This window comes from Aspergillus homomorphus (genome assembly GCF_003184865.1).
Source record: "Aspergillus homomorphus CBS 101889 unplaced genomic scaffold BO97scaffold_76, whole genome shotgun sequence".
Taxonomy (NCBI): Eukaryota; Fungi; Ascomycota; class Eurotiomycetes; order Eurotiales; family Aspergillaceae; genus Aspergillus; species Aspergillus homomorphus.
This window is the reverse complement of record NW_020291962.1, coordinates 1-16,432: the sequence shown is the minus strand read 5'-3', so window position 1 is coordinate 16,432 and position 16,432 is coordinate 1. Positions and strand designations below refer to the sequence as shown.

Sequence of the window (16,432 nt, the reverse complement as noted above, 5' to 3'; positions counted from 1 at the left end):
AGGTAGCCGCTCTGAGGTTCCTGTACTAACATGTAGAGGATATCCTAATATAGCTCTTTCTTTATTATAGGCACGGTTCCTTGGCTAAACTAGAACAATTTATGGGTGCAGCGTAGCCGTCAAATAAGTAGACACTGGAAAGCTGGTATTGTAGCGAGTACCATCACAAAACCAGTGTATAGAAAGCCTACACTGTTCACTGTAATTGGCGGTACTCATCTTACAGAAAAGGTGGAGGAAAGCCTCAAGCAAGGTAGTTCAACTTCTTACCGGCTAGCACAGTGCAGTACATTACTGGTTCCTCAGCCGCTAGGTGAGTCGCCACGGCGTAGGATTCCTCGCTGGATCTGAGATAACAGGCAAGGAAATTATTGTACAGTACAGCTTATTATCCATGCGATCCCCCTTGTTTTCATTATCTGCTTTACCTCGTGTTGCTTTACTCTCTAGTGTGAACTAGATAGACTCCCTTGCAGCTAAAGATTCTCAACAATGATCAAAAGGCTTTCCGACTATGACGACACTTGCGAATCAAAAAACGACCTAACCTTGGGAGGAAGATTCACAATATGCTTCATCGACTGGTAACTCTTTTCGTTCACCTACCGAGCCTGATTCTGTTTCGCTCTTTGCCCAAATCTAGCTCATAGGCACGTCACTATGCCGAAAACATCGACCGGGAATCAAGAAAGCCGATGTTATGTTGATTGGTTGAAACAAGGGCGGTAAAAGTTATCCGAACTCAGAAGCACGGCACGTCACTGTGCCAAGAGAGTAAGACAAAAATTGCCATGCAGATAGACGTTAATTGATCAAACCAGATCGGATGAAATATCCGAGCCGGTATCAAGCCTTGGTGGGAACACGATTCATAAGTGCCGCCAGCGAACTTCCTACACCGTAGCAGAAATGAGATCATTCGAGTAATACGGAGGACTTCTGCACAGATATATATCCCATACTCTCAAGCTCTTTCTAAATGCGGTCTATCGCCCCAGCTCCTTCGTCCATTATCTCTACACCTTCCTTCGGGCCAAGGTCTCAGCAGCCCGGGTCCGCAAGGCGTCGGTAGCATGCGGCGAGTGCAAGCGACACAAAACAAAGGTAACAATTCTTCAGTCTCTATTCTAACCCAAAGCATACTAAAGATAGCAGTGCATATTTAGAGATAAGGCCACTGCCTGTGAACATTGCACTAAGCGTCAACTCTCCTGTACGCTCGACTTGGATGGAGATATGCGGCGAAAATCGGCCTATAAAAAGAGAACTAAAGAATTGACAGAGGAACGGGATATTTTACTCCAGCTATTTCAAACGCTACAGGACAGTTCAGACGCTAGTAGCACGCCGTCGTTGAAATTGATCCGAAGCAAATCAAGTCTCAGCGATATACACCTTTATTTGGGTACTAAACACCAACAACAGAGGTCCAAATCTGCCGACACTGTCGATTCTCCTCGGATGTCGACGGAGACCAATAGACATACGCTGTCGCACCGAGTCCCTAGCATACAGCAGCTTTTGGATATGCCAACACATTGCATCCCTGCTTACTCTTGAATCTCAGCAGTGTGAAATGACAATAGGATTTCTTACCTGATATTATCATAATTATCGTGGACTTATCGGTGCTATAATTAGAATTCACCGCGAGCTGCTCCTGCTGAATGTCCTTTGGGCCAGCAACTTAATTCTGCTTTTTATGGATATTTGTGCCATTCTTGTAATCAGCTGTACTAATCCTATGCTGAAAGCTAATTTGAGGAAAGTACGTGATACTGCCCTGGCACATGGGGTTGGCTGGCGCTACTTCGAACATTATTCCCCCAAGTGTGACAACTTGATACGGTCTCGGGATACTGCATTCTCATCTGTTCTAACGGATCAAGTAACAATTTCGATTAGCGATTTAACTTAGTTCTCAGTATAGCTTATTTTGAGACCTTTGATATTTCTGTATCTTAAAGCAATTTAAGAGTTTAACGTGTTCGTTCTCTTGCATGTCCGTTGCCGCTGGAGCAGCAGTGGTCGCGGCCGCATCGGTGGTGTGCTTAACAAGATGCATCTGTTCAACACCTCGCGGTTGACGAATTTCGACTTGTCATCCTCCTCAACGAGCTCACCAAAAGCAAGCCATGTGACTTCTCAATTTTTCGCTGCTTTTCTAGTGCTTTTCTTGGTCTAAATCTAGCGCCTTTTGAAGATGGCTCCCAGAACATAATGGCTGAATTACTAATCAGCCCATCATCTCCCACCGCTAATCTATTATCTCCGCAAATTGAGATCCTCAAAAGTGGACCAAGTCTGGGTCTTTGAGTTGCTGGATGTAGATTTGATAGATAGTGAGCTTGTTACAGAGTTCCTAATATTGTCGCCCCAGTCTTTCCAATCGCTGGTCTTCAGTCAAGAAGCCGGGAATCCTAAATCTTGATTTTAATGAACCGCGAACGGAAAATCAAAGTTTCTATGAGTTCTTTACAACTCCGAGGAGTGAGAGCCAGTTGAATTTGTAGCTTACTGATCAGTCAATGAGGATAGTACAGTAATAAGATCTTGTAATTTTATCTGCAAAAAGATTTTTTGGAATGTATACTTTCAAACATCAAACGTGAAGGAAGTGTTGTGTATTGAGCATTACTGAATTACCATGTCCAGTGGCGATATATATAGGTGACCATGGAAATACTGTAAAATTTCTGGGGCGACATGAACAGGACCCAATTTGGGGTGGCACATCTGAGGGTCGACCGGTGCTGCAATAAGGAAATAGTTTCCGCCCGGGAGCGTCAGAGTTCAGGTAAGTAGCTTGGGTTCGAGAGGTGACATTGAAAACATGAAACCGACATAACAGCGAATGTTGCAAGAATAAAGGGTGGCAACTTGGCTATATTTTCTTCCTTTTTCCTTCAAGCAATTGTTATAAAGCATCCTTTTCCCGCTACTGGAAGCTTCATACTGTGCTTGTCGTGATATACAGCTATTCATTACACAAACTCGTTATGGGCAAGAGAAGTAGTCCATATACTCATGAGGAGGTAATGTCAGATCATTTCCCCCCTTCTTCTCCGCGGAAAGTGCTCACTGTTTGTCTCTCTGCCAGCCGCTTTCCGAAAGAGAACAGAGAATCTTGACCAAGTACAAAAGCCAGACATTGGGAGATTTGCGTCGATATAAGTCTAGAGTAAGTTTCAAGCCGGCTCGAAAAGAGTATAAGCTAACAAATGTATAGGAACGAACATACTTTGACTCCGGAGATCTTGCTCTCTCCGAAGCTAACAGAGTGACCGATGAAGGAATTCTACAGACTGGCACCGCTCATCCTTCACGGCAAACCATTTCTCGTCCACATGCCCCGGTACCCGAAGGAAGTAATGTGGATAATCGTGCGAATGAGGAAGTGCTTCGCAGAGTGAGTCCAGGTCGTGAGATATATAAAAGCCACTTGAACCAGAAAGCTATTATAAATGACCATCCCGGACAGAAGTAGTCTATTTGGATGGCTGGGTATATACCGCGTAGGGGTCGGAATATCCAGCACTGAACTGATCGGATCTGAATTTCTTGTGCCAAACATAATCCTTACCTTAAACCCTTAGTTTTTCCGACAGTGATCTCTTTGGTTCATGGCCAATTGTCCCACTATGGCTCGGTTACTCCCTGTTGATGCATTTCTTGGCCTGTCCGAGGTACTCCAAATTCCAGAGAAATAACAAGCACACTGATGCTACCCAAGGATATAATGGCGACATCTAGAGCTGGCACATAGAGTCTGATCGAGGCAGAATTGCCTACAACAGCTTTCTGAACAAGAACGTAGCCTTCACGCGTCGTTGTAAGTGGCAGACAATTCGATACCAACATCCTGCCGTTGTAGGTTGCCGAACTTCCACTGGCGATTCGATGAGTAACGTAATCCACAAGCGGGCTGGCCACCCAAGCAGGCTGGCCACCTGTATTATCCATACAATAGAGCCATATTTTATATATCAATAACTCAGTAAATTATACTTCTTATCTTATATATTTATATATACAGTCTCTAGTACTTATGCCTCAACTCTGATTTCAAGGAATCTTCTATATAAGCTATAGATTATCATGTAATATAAAATACGTTGTAATTTTCTGTATTTTTAGTGTTAGTATAATAACGACTTCAATTTGTCTTCTTAGGCTTATAGAAGTAGATTTATATAAAATATAGATACTTATCTTAAGTATGTTAAGATCTCAGATAACTAAGTAGCTTTGTTGTCGAGATATTAAGAGTTAAAAAGTAGCAATTTTATATGGAATACGGAGATGGCCAGCCCGCTTGGGTGGCCAGCCCGCTTGTGGATTACGTTACATGGCATTGCGCCCGGTGGAGCGTCTGAGCTGGTAATTTGTCTAAAACTGGATAGATCTGTCCGTACTTATGACTTATTGGAGTGTGCGATCAAGATCCAAGTCAATGTGCGGTCTGAGTTGTGCTTCCGGGCCGTAGAATGTGTCACGGTATTATGTGATATGTGACTGTAATCAATTGAGCCATGATATGATTTAACAGTTTCGGGAACTTGCCTCACCACTGCTATGTCAAAGCAAGACTAAATTGCGAAAATAGACTTAGTTCCACTCGGTCCAAAGAAAAGCGAAAGATCTTGCTAGAAGATATGAATCATCAATGGGAATTCTGGAGTGGTCGTACCACAGATGGTATGCAGAAGCTTCCAAAGCCTCAATCGAATAGCAGGCTTATTCAGAGTCATATCTGGCGTCATCTTTTCTGTCCGAGTAGTACGACACCTTATAAGAGATACAACTACATGAGATGCGCCGAAAATGCGACTGGATTGAAGCGGATTGAGAAGTGATAACTTGTCTATTTCCTCAGCGGACGTGAGACCGTAATCAGATGTGTTCTATGGTACAGTAAAGGAGGGGACGTGGAAAAATAACATAATACACCCCGCATCACTTGTCTGTGTCAGGGTTTTCCGCTCGAAAATTGGCCAGAAGTTTAATCATGTGGGTCAGTACTTGATTTTGTTAATGTACTAGAATGAAAGCGGTCTAATGATAGTAAGAATAATACTGCGTTACACAATGGCTGTTGCACGCTGAACAAACAATTTTACGCCTCATACAACGGCCATACAACAGCACGGACGGTAGTAACGGTAATAAACAGTACTCCATAATAAATCAATCCCGTGGTAGCGGGGCAACTTGGTGGCTCTGTTAATCTCCATATACCTTACAGTCGAAGTCGTCTCTGCGTATTCAGAACGCGAGTCTCCATGCACAGAAAAGCAGGGTATGAGCCTGGATCTTTCCGGCCAAAACTGCGATTCAGAAGACCCCATCCAGGTCCATAGCGGTCGTAATGCAGCAACGTACTGATTGGGACTATCTCTGGAGGGATTAAGGCAACTAACTATCTAGGCCAGAATATGCCGGTACAGTGTATACTGTATTAAATACAGGAGGTCCAAGTAACATATAGTTTCACCAGTACATTACGACGCTTGTTCCAGCTGACTGATAAAGTACTATGATGTAACTTCTGATTCTCCTAGTAATATTGCCAGTTCTTACAGATTTTCCTACCTACATTTATCAGAAAACCTGTGCCTTGATCAGTTACTTTGCCAACAGTGCGCACTAATATACGTACCTATCTTAGTGCAGTTTCAAAATCAAACAAACAGTACGAGATGCCATTGGTATTTGATAGAATTATTTAACAGGTATCTACCTATCGTAGTCGGTAAGCGGGTGGCGCGTGTAAGCGGGCGGCGCGGTGCTGTATTCCATATAAAATAGCTATTTTATAAAGTTGAATATCTAAACAATAAAGATATTTAGAGATTTAAGACTTGGATATATAAATCTTAAGTATTATTTTTTATATATTCCTCTACTTTTCAAAGAATCTGAATTAGGATTTTAAGATTTATCAACAAACTACATAAAATACCAAAATTACATTTGTATTGAGGTAATTAAGATATATTAAATAATAGTTCTAGTATAATTCAGTTATAGCTAGATATTAAAGACTATTTTTGAGATTTTTTTGAATGTCAACAAGAATTGATTTGAGAAATCATGGTTTGTAAAAGGGTGGTTTAATATGGAATACAGGACCGCGCCGCCCGCTTACACGCGCCACTCGCTTACCGACGACGTTACCGGATAGACATGTATAATATCCATGAGTCAGAATTTGCACGGATACCCACGACCTTGAACAACCGACAACCGGTTTTTGCAGGTGCGTGACGCCCACAGCATCCAATATCCATATTTCCTGAAAAGGCTAGATTCGGCAAAGGATTCGTCTCGTTATAGCATTTCAAAGGACATGAATAGGCCTAGACGTCTCGCTCCCTACTGAGCAGTTGATGCCAAGCTAGTTGGCCCATGGGTTTGACAATAGACCATTGGCAATGCTAGGGCCCAAAGATTATTCAAGGTAGAGTGCAGTCAGATGGAAAGTCCACAACTACTTGCTAAGAACAAACCCATCGAGTCAGCTTTTTAGGAATTACGCGGGTGGCAACTATTAAATTATTTATCATTACAAGTCTGATGCTAAATTATCCTGCTACATGGGACTATAGCAGTCTGTTCTAGATTTTTTTCAAAGCCTTGATTGACTTTCCTTCTCTTCTAGCCAAGTCGGTCACCTGACTTGGTTCACCTGACTTGGTCAGCAGAAGGAACATCCGTTTAGAAGCACAATCACTTCACCGGCGTCTCATTGTCAGTCCATTGAAAAGAAGAAGGAAACACTTTCAACATGGCGAGCTTTGTACAGTCAGAAATACTAGGTACAATCTTCGAGACTACTACAAGGTTAGTGCGGAAGCCCGGAGGGCTGTATCGGCACCGTTGGGAAGCTCATTGCTTAGTAGATATACTGATCTCCGGCCAAAAGAGCTGTTAGTATCTGGTCTCCTCTGGTACATTCTCCGTTTCCAATCGCATGGCAGCATGCCGTATTCGTCCGTGCAATGAACTGACAGAGCTATGGAATAGTTCCGCATATGATGAGATAAGGCAGCAGCATGTCATCTTGAGGAAGATAAAATCCCCTTTCGAAACGAGGTGCAAATCAAGAGAGGTTCTTCAAGAGATAGTCTTGCTAAAGCAACTCCAGCATAGCAATGTAAGTGTGTGTGAATTTCAGCAGTACAATGCGGCTTCTGATCGCCATGTTGGAGCGAAGCTAGTCCTGCTCTGTGATATTTTCTTCTCACCTCTAGACAACATGTTCGTGTATCACTGATGTCTTGTGTTTGGGAAGTCATTGACAGCATCTAGTTACCTTGTGAGCGAGTTCTCAAAGACTAATCTGACCCAAATTATTGGAAAGGGTGGTATAGACAATGCATTTGCCACCTATTTTGTATATCAGATTCTCGTGAGTACGGACCTCAGTGAGTTGGAGGTGAACTTATACTGACAGCTATCAAGAGAGGGTTGAAATACCTTCATTCCGCAGGCCTGTCTCACTGTGATCTTAAGCCGTCTGTGATCCTTGTTGATGACCACGCTGGAATCAAGATTAGCAATATCGAGATTGATAGCTCCAGATGCTGTCCAATCGGTAGTCGGTTTAATCACCACTATCAAGCCCCGGAGGTCATTCTTGCCTGCCAGCGAGTACACTCATCAGCCGATATTTTCAGTGCGGGGTGTATTTTAGGTGAGATGCTTCAGGGGAACGCTATCTTCGCCGGTGAAGATCTGAGGCAGCAACTCGAAATATTCCGGGACATACTGGGCTCTCCGCCGGATTGGATGCTCGAGAGATGTTGTGACAGAAAGGTGATAATCCAATCTTTTCTTGTAAGATCGAAAGCGAGCTAATGCCAAGGAGATTTGTGACAAGACCTTTGAGATCGCCAAAGATGTGTTCAGGCCAGAGTATCATGATTCGCCACGAGTTCCAGACATGAGTAGTCTTGCTTCATCCGAAAGCACTGATACTACACTTGGTAGGCTATTCCTGCTCTGCCACCCCTCTACTTCATGGGTCCCTCTTGGAGTCAGAGTCTGAAAAGCTCCAGGCTTATGCTACTAGTACTCAATTTACTCAAAAGCATGCTGGTGTTTGAGCCCCGAGGAAGGCTATCCGCTGCCGACGCCCTGGCACATGCTTACCTTGAGCGATATCATGACCCTACAGATGAACCAATCTGCCAGAGGCAATTTGAGTTATCGATTGATGAAAGGCTGCCTGGAAATCCATGGATGAAAGAAATGTTTGTGGTAAGCCCCGCATATAAGATAGCGTGCACTAATGTTGTCATCAGAATAATAGAAGTCCTCAAACATCGTTGATCAATGAGCTCTGTCACAGTATTGACAGGTTTTACGGTGCACGTTCGTGCTAAATTTACGCGGAGTCGCAAAGTAATAATCTAGTACTAGCTGATAATAATAGTATCTACCCCTCATACGAGCTACAAATACTAGTACTTCTTGATATCGATTCCCTGGCCGTACGTATTTAGCAAATCCTTAAACTGTAATTACTTAGTCGTTGAGTAATCTATCTATTCCGCTAATTTTCAGCGAATTAGCGTTCCAATACTTAGATCTTGAGGTCGTGAGGTCTGCAGTAAACCGATGCTTGAGAGTAGGGACTGGGCTTATACCGCCACATAGTGCTTTACGATATAGATGATGTTTAATTTAGATTTCCTCTTGTATGTTCAAGGGCTTGGTTTGATGGGAAACGGGAGCGGAAAGGGAAGTTAGCAAATGGATTTGAAAATAAATGCCTGCGGGTGTCGATAAGTGATATTTTCGTCATAGCACTAGCCTTGATCAGTGTCGACTACTTTGGGGTGTGCTACAGATGAGATCGTATGTCTACTTCAATCATGACCGACGGATATTGTATCCGATGAATATTTCTTATGTGCCGCATGGCCCAGCCTGTTTTACGGTTACCAATTAGTCACATTACATCCAATCTCACATAGACTTTCGTCTGTCTCGCCCCTCCAGTCAGAGTCCCCTACCACGTCTAATCTAAAGCCCCCTTGCTCTAAAAAATCAATAAAAAAAAACAAAATTTACCACGGTACCACAGCCTACCTGCCACCTCGCTGGTTCCGATTGCTGAGGCGCTACCCGAGAGGTCATTCGCCACTGCTACTTGAATGACATATGGACCATTAACGATTATGGTGGGGCAATGAAACAACATTCGCTCGGATGTCATCGCCGAGGAGTAGAGCAATTTCAGGTGGGTCGCGCGCGCGGGGTAAGCGTGCTGACGTCTACACCTGTAAGCAAGATTCCTTTCCAGTTACCAATGTTAGGGGACTCAAACATTTCCCTAGAGGGAGAGTAAAGCTTTTACATAGACCAATTCTGGCTTTTACTGTATTGACGGGCATGGAATGGATTCCATAACGAGGCGCGTATTAACGTATGGCGAGACACAAAGAATCCATCCGCATATTGCGGACCAAACTTCCCCTGCCACAAAGTGACGAGCCTGCCGTTCCTAACCACTCTTGGTATTTGTTCAGCCACTGTGCGAATGGCTTTCGAATCCAAATTATTGCAAACGGCTTTTGTGCCTAGCTTCGAGCTTCGCTCTCACCACTCATGCCTGCTTCAGTGTTCTGCTGGATCAACACCGGAAAAGTCTTTATAAGCGACTTTCCGACCTCTTCGGCAGTTAATACCTAGCTCTGCCTGGCTCTGCACTTAACTCTCTTCTTGCTTCAGAATGATTTCAACACTGCTTGCGTGATTTGCATCTAGTTTCTGCTACCTCCTATGCTGGATCATCCAGTGAGTAGCTGCTATTTCCTAATGAGACTGGTTTTAGGTGGAATCATTTGAAGAGCAGCTTCAAGTCAAAGATTTTCTATCAAATAGTTTGTCTCTCACACTATTCACGTTGGTTATCAGTTCATGGCCACATCGCTGCAGTAATATTAACCGTTGCCGATTTCTGCTGTCCGCCGGCTTACAGTTAACAAGCACACCTAGACCCATGTCAAATACAGAAATCTAGACAACGATAGTTATTCGGGTTTTAATTAACCACAGAGATACAACACGATCAGATGTCATCAAGAAGCTAGATTTTGCTGTACCCGCACAGGATTTATTGGGAAACAGTTTGCAACATATACCCAACTCGGCCGCATGAGTTTCTCCTCTCTCCCCACGACTCCGGGCCAGATAACCGCGGCAATCAGTGCAACCAGTGCGACTGAACGCACCCAGATACTACCCTGTCACGCAAGTCCCTGGCTTGTCCGAGACACAAACAGGTCTCATGTTATTTACAGGTTCAGTGCCTGGCGCATCTTATGGCTCAGTACAGAGTTTTGGCGCCATGGTAATCTTGCAGGAGTATTTGGAAGGGGTTTTTGTGGTTCAAATGGCCAGCGAGAACTCAGAGAACATGCTAGGTCACTCACCAAATAGCCTGTTTGCGCTTAGGAGCTTCTCTGACCTTCTACTTGACGATCAAGCCGATCTATTCTCCGACTACATCGACCTCATTCAGCCTCACAATGATGACCGCGCCATTGAAAGTCCCGCAATGTTTGAACTTACTGTTAATGATCGACTTGGCCTTCCACGGCGGCTTTGGTGTTCCCTTCACGCCAATCCTCTCGATAGAAATACATTGATATGCGAATTCGAATTGCAAGATGATTACATGAACCCTCTCAATGCTGCCCGCACGGATGGTTCCAGCTGGCTTGGCCGGAATCCCAGGTCAACTACCAAAAAATCCTGCCGCGAAACGAGTACGTTTGATGGCATCAACCGCCCTTTACGTATACTGCCTAGTACACGCAAGGGAATCGGCGAAATCACCGCTATGGAAGCTTTAAGGATCGTTGACCAGATACAAAACCTGCTAGGCAGTGCTTCGACTCTAGAGGCCTTGTTGAGAATCACGGTGAGCTCAGTCAGAGAGTTGACTGGCTTTAGCCATGTGGTGGTGTCTAAGTGTGAAAGCGAGAGGCATGGACTCATTCCGCCAGCGTTAGCAGAACCGAGTTCCACGGAATTGGCCATTCTCCACCAATCACGGAATATCCCACAAGCAAGGCAAGTTCGGTTAGTATATGATCGGGAGCAAACATGTTCACGGATGGTGTGTCGGAGCACTGAGAATCCCAAGCAATCGCTTGACATGTCATATGCATACCTGCGGGCAATGTCGCCAAGTCAGGTCAACACTTTGCGTCTGAACAAAGTACGTTCCTTTATGTCGGTCAATATCATTGGCCCCTATGAAATCTGGGGCGTGATCTCTTGTTACTCCTACGAACAGTCTCCCATGAGGGCGCCTTTCCCGGCTCGAAAGATTTGTCTAATAATCTGCGACACGCTCGCACGCAATATCGAGCGCCTATCATATGCCCTGCATCTTCCGCGACGAGCTCCTTAGACCTCTGGCAGACCTGGATACTTCTCGTTGGTCATCGTTTCAAAGTGTGACTGTACAAGCTTCTACTTGCGGAGTACATGGCCCTATTCTTCCGCTGAGACGTTGTGAATCTCAGCCAATTTACTCTGGTTACCCCAAGTGTCATCTAGTATTCACTCTTTGAAGCTAGGCTATTTTCACCCTGTTGCTGTCGTGCATCTTCCGAGAGTTGCCCCATCATTTAAGCGATTCTCGAATAAAGCGGCCGCAGCGAATAAATCCATTGAGCGCTTTTGATCGACCATTTTACACCCGATCTCTTTGGCCAAGTAGCATGAATTCTTTTAACTTGAAAATCCTTCAAATTGATTGCTTTGCCGACGAACCGAGCGATGTAAAGCTATGTAGCCTTACGGACTCAATTATACACTACATCCTACACCCCATCATCCACTTAGGATCTGTCCAATATTAAGCGGAGAACAATATTTCCACAGTGAAACGATTGCAAAATGCCTTGTCTTGAAAGCAAGATCTAGTGAAGAGCGAGACGCTGGGTAATTTCTAGCGGCACAAGTCAAAGCACAATGAGTTGGCACGTCGAACGAACAATTTGACGCGTTATACAACAACACAGATGGCACCAAACAGTACTCTGTAATCAGACCGATCCCGTGGTAGCGTGGCAAGCCCCAAACAACACTTCCACGGTCAAAATTTAGCTCACGCAACCTAAAGAGTAAGACACCGTCCATTCGCACAATGAGAAGCCTGACAATGCATGCAAGTGTAGCAGGACACAACCGCCAACTTTCGCGCGAACAGATGCACTAGAAGTGCTCGCATACCAAATTGCACTTTTTCATACCGCCCATGCGATTATAGAGATAGACTGCCTGCCGTAGTCCAGTAAGGGCAGCATCAACAGAAGAGAAATCATTTAGCCTTTTATATAAACCTAGGAGTTGTACTCCATCACTGTCTCTTATGGTCCGAACTAGTCGAGATAGAAAGTCATGATAGTCCGAGGAATCTTTCTCAGCACGGTGTAAAGCTACCTTTTTGCGCCTATCTTTGGATGACGGTTCGAAAATGCATCAATGGTCGAAAACACATCAAGAATTGGCAAGGCTGCAGATATAGCATCGCGGGAATCCAACGAACTTTCATTTATCAGAGAACTATATTCACAATTTAAATCGGGAAGTCTTTGTGGACCTTGATTCTTTTCTCACGACACCTTCTACATGCTGAACTGCGACGCTTTGGCGCTTCCTTGCCAGTAGTTATATGGCGCGGACGGTCGGCTGTTGCAGGAGCCAGCGGCTGTAGCGGAGTCTTCTGTGCCATTCCAACTTTAGAATGATCTGCTTGACTCAGATAACGATTTAGGGCCGCTACTGAAACCCTGAGATAGGTGCTTAGGGAAGTGATTCAGCTGTGGCTCGTCCATACTTCGGTTACAGAATAGAAATTGAAGTATAGAGGATGAGTAGATGTGAATTTTACCAAGCAAACGACCACGTTTTTTTCCGCTAAGCGCTCATGTTGACAAGTGTGCAATCAACAAGGTAAGAAGACAGCTGTTGAATGATCGCGAGCTGGGCCGGAGACAAGTTACCGACTGATCAAGCCCACTCAATTCAAGCCGCGATCAGAGAAAATTGAATAGCGCGAACTTTCAAAAACAGATAATGAGTAGCTTGTTAGGGGCCGGAATTCGTTGTGATTTTGTTGCCACGATTATCCAGCATAACATACCATAAAGTTGGACAGCATGGAATAGACCATCATGAGGTCCCTTCGAAGAGAAGATGCTTTTCTGGTGTCACTAGATCGTGATACCTACCTTGCTTGTGACCTCCACGACCACATTGATCAATAGTAGAGTTTGACTAAATACTGAATAAGCCCAATTGAAAAGTTTTTATATTTAAGTGTTATTTTATGTTTAGGAGCAACACAATAATACTGTTCTTTCGAATATACACGCCAAATCAAAATCACGAACAGAATCCGCCGTTCGCTTGCTTGAGTGAGATAACAACGCCAGATGTAGAATCAAAATCCCCCCCCTCGCTGTTCTAGTCAAAACACCGAGGAAAGGCCCCATACTGCCCAGAGAACAATCAAAGTCGACAAAAGTAATGGACAATCCGATAAGAAGAATAAATCAGACAGAAGAAAAGAAGGATCGTCGAAACATCGTATACAAGCCGTGCATAATGTGTGGAATACCGCGCACCATCACGGACTCTCCTTCATCTTCACCGGCTCTGCATCTGCATCTGCATCCTCCTGCTTCTCCTCTTCCAACTTCGAGCCACTCGTAGCAGCAGCAGGCAGCACAACCATATCCTTAAACCCAGACGCAGCCTCCTCCACTTTTTCACCGTTTGCCTTCCGCATCGACGCAACCGCCTCCCCCCGCCGCGATACCCCGTCCGAAAGCTTCATATCCGCCTCGCTACCCCCCGTAGACACCACAGACTCACTGCGTTTCGACAAACTAGCCACCATCCGTGCCAAATGCGCCTTAATGCCTGGGTCATCGCACCTAGAATGCTGCAGGAGCTCGTTCTTCAGCTCCAGAATCTGGCTGCGCAGCTGGCTGACCTCGCTCTCCAGCCGCGTGTTGGCCTGCGTCACATCCATGCATTTGCATTCGAGTTGGCGCATGTGCTCCTTCTTCTTATGCCGGCACTTGTTGGCCGCGATCCGGTTGCGCTCCAGGAACCGCTCGCGCTTCTGCTTTTTGACTGTTTCGCGGTCGGGAGAATAACTGCACGGATGCTGGGCCAACAAGTCGCTCGGCCGCTGGGTCGCGTGGCTGTAGCTTCCCGCGCTACTGGCGGAGCTGCCGCTGCTGATGCTGCTGATGCTGCCGTGCGAGGTGAGCTCGTGCATGGGCACATGGTAGGAAGGTGGACTTGCGGCTAAGGGGTGGTGGGGGGCCGTAGTGCTACCGTCGCGGATGGGGTCTTTTGATGCGAGGTGCTGGTGAGGGTGCGGGCGCATGTACGGAGGGATTGGTTGGTCTGGGGAGAAAAGGTTGGGCTCGATGAGGGCGTCCATGAAGGTTTGTTGGTGTTGGTGTTGTTGTTGCTGCTGGAAGCTATCCAGTCCCTCTGCGGATGAGGCGGGTACCCCCGGGGTGCTGCCGCTCATTGACCATTCTTGCATCCCGTCGAATAATGGCATAGTCAGGAAGTCGGAGGAAATAGGGCTTTCCACGAGGAATGGCATCGGGCCTGTCCAGGTGATACCAGTTTTGGACGGGGCCCCCGTTGTGAAGGAGTGGTCTATTTGCACGGGCATGGTGGGTTGGCTTGGTTTGGTTCTCTTAAGTCTGCCAGAGGTGGTGTTTGTTGAAGATATGTATGAAGTGGTCTCAATTCAATGGGCTAAGATATATCGACAGGACAATGCCGCAGCAAGGGTCAGACCGGAAAGACAGGACTTGTGTAACTATATAGATAAAGGATAGTGAAAGAAAGGTTGCTTCCAGGGTCACCAATCGTCAGTATGCAGGAAGTCTATTGCCAGATTAGACAGTGGGAAACGTATGGAGTAGAAAGGTAAAGGTGTGCAGTGAGGAAACACCCTACTTTTTATCAAGAACCACGCAGACTTCCCCAAACCACGGCCTGGCAATGACGGTGCATGCGGGGCCAGTTAGCAGAGAGATTTGAGGCATTCAGGACAGATGGAGGATTTTCCGGCACGGAAGTGGGGGAGGGTGGGTCCATCTTTGTAGAGATCGGCTCTCATAACAGAGGGCGCGAGATTTTTGCAGTGAGGGCGGTTCAAGGAACGATGGGACGACAGTTGACAGGAGAAGGAGGATAACTCCTTGTGGCCTGATTGGAGTGTATATGAGCCGGTGGGCTGGACGCGATGTTCGAGAGACGGTCGAGTTGAGTTGAAAAACGGTTGATATCTTGGATCGCGGGGCGAATGCAGAATGACGACTCCAGTCGATCTGCTGCCTCCGCCTCATCCGACCGGGGAGGGAGGGAGGATTTGTCTGCGAAAGTACTGTAGGGCTTATCCGACCAGACAGATGCAGCGAAGTGTCTAGAAGGATGTATTGAGTTTTCTGCTTTCTGACTATACACAGTACTGAGTCTATTCATGATTTGATTCTATTGACCATATCCTATTGTCGTAGTTTCTTATTGTTCGACTGCAACCAGCACCTGCATGACTAATCTGCCGATGCCTTCCGCTTCGAGCTCTGGCAGCTCGTTCCGCCAATAAAGTTCGCCCAGCGGAACAATGATATCAATGATATCAAAGGTTTGGCTTACTATTCACCAAAACAGTTTGTTACATACCGAGTATCTTCTCCTCCCTTTCATCTCAATCCACGGCTTCCACCCACTTTTTTGTCCGGTACCCGTTCCCGCCCCTCGACTTTATGACTGACTTACCACACATCAATGTAGCACAGTGCATACGGTTCATCAAGCGCGAAGCACCTAACCACTATGCGACTGCCAATGATTATCTATTCTCGACTCCCTCTTCCCGTTCCCCCATTGCCTAGCTACACTCATTGGCTCCAGAACCCCTGGAGAACGGCCCGTTTCAGAGGCTACGAGTGCGCACAAACCCAGCCCAGACTCCCCTCCCCCCAGAGTGTGGGTCAAACTGCATGTCGCATATGTCGCATATAGAAGGTGCGGCAGCTGTGAGCAGACTCAGTGCAGAGAATTTCCTTGGAAACATGATATAGTGTGCTTACAGAGTATTTTTTGCTCTGTTCTCTGCCTCGATGCAACTGTGGGATGTCTCAGCACTCAGGCTCATTGGGTTGGTGTAGGGCGGACAACTTCACCGGCGGTCGACGTTTCCGGCGATAAGATGTTCTCGGATGGCTGTGGCCGAAGTACAAATAACCTCCACGAGGAGAGTATTTAGAATGGGGGAGGTTGAGATCATGACTCGACGTGGTACTTTGTATGGTGTATGGGCGGTGTCTACAGAATTTTCCAGGCTTGTCGTCAACACATAGTACTTCTC

General features: G+C 45.8%; 6 protein-coding genes across 6 annotated transcripts; 4 read left to right on the top strand and 2 right to left on the bottom strand.

Moving 5' to 3' along the window:
- Positions 1–1,163: 1,163 nt before the first annotated feature.
- BO97DRAFT_268729 (uncharacterized protein) lies at positions 1,164–1,759 on the top strand. The gene has a single exon (XM_025690967.1). It carries the CDS (start codon positions 1,237–1,239, stop codon positions 1,558–1,560), a length of 324 nt encoding a protein of 107 aa, XP_025546168.1. The 5' UTR covers positions 1,164–1,236; the 3' UTR covers positions 1,561–1,759.
- Positions 1,760–2,909: 1,150 nt separating this feature from the next.
- BO97DRAFT_409281 (uncharacterized protein) lies at positions 2,910–3,713 on the top strand. The gene is made up of 3 exons (XM_025696026.1): positions 2,910–3,035; positions 3,101–3,181; positions 3,230–3,713. Exons 1-3 carry the CDS (start codon positions 3,000–3,002, stop codon positions 3,485–3,487), a joined length of 375 nt encoding a protein of 124 aa, XP_025546167.1. The 5' UTR covers positions 2,910–2,999; the 3' UTR covers positions 3,488–3,713.
- BO97DRAFT_429690 (uncharacterized protein) lies at positions 3,640–3,976 on the bottom strand (the record flags this gene model as incomplete). The annotated part of the gene is made up of 2 exons (XM_025697378.1): positions 3,640–3,889; positions 3,966–3,976. The coding sequence occupies 2 exons, from the start codon at positions 3,974–3,976 to the stop codon at positions 3,640–3,642; spliced, it is 261 nt and encodes an 86-aa protein (XP_025546166.1).
- A 2,602-nt stretch (positions 3,977–6,578) lies between these two features.
- On the top strand, positions 6,579–8,464 carry BO97DRAFT_409279 (MAP kinase SakA). Its single transcript, XM_025696025.1, has 9 exons — positions 6,579–6,843; positions 6,903–6,950; positions 7,027–7,156; positions 7,217–7,260; positions 7,312–7,411; positions 7,465–7,818; positions 7,871–7,988; positions 8,075–8,255; positions 8,307–8,464. The coding sequence occupies exons 1-9, from the start codon at positions 6,788–6,790 to the stop codon at positions 8,332–8,334; spliced, it is 1,059 nt and encodes a 352-aa protein (XP_025546165.1). The 5' UTR covers positions 6,579–6,787; the 3' UTR covers positions 8,335–8,464.
- Positions 8,465–9,914: 1,450 nt separating this feature from the next.
- BO97DRAFT_268511 (uncharacterized protein) lies at positions 9,915–11,516 on the top strand. Its single transcript, XM_025690966.1, has 2 exons — positions 9,915–9,944; positions 10,006–11,516. The coding sequence occupies exon 2, from the start codon at positions 10,298–10,300 to the stop codon at positions 11,426–11,428; it is 1,131 nt and encodes a 376-aa protein (XP_025546164.1). The 5' UTR covers positions 9,915–9,944; positions 10,006–10,297; the 3' UTR covers positions 11,429–11,516.
- Positions 11,517–13,574: 2,058 nt separating this feature from the next.
- On the bottom strand, positions 13,575–14,956 carry BO97DRAFT_268491 (bZIP transcription factor). Its single transcript, XM_025690965.1, has one exon. The coding sequence runs from the start codon at positions 14,723–14,725 to the stop codon at positions 13,655–13,657; it is 1,071 nt and encodes a 356-aa protein (XP_025546163.1). The 5' UTR covers positions 14,726–14,956; the 3' UTR covers positions 13,575–13,654.
- Between the last annotated feature and the right edge of the window lie 1,476 nt (positions 14,957–16,432).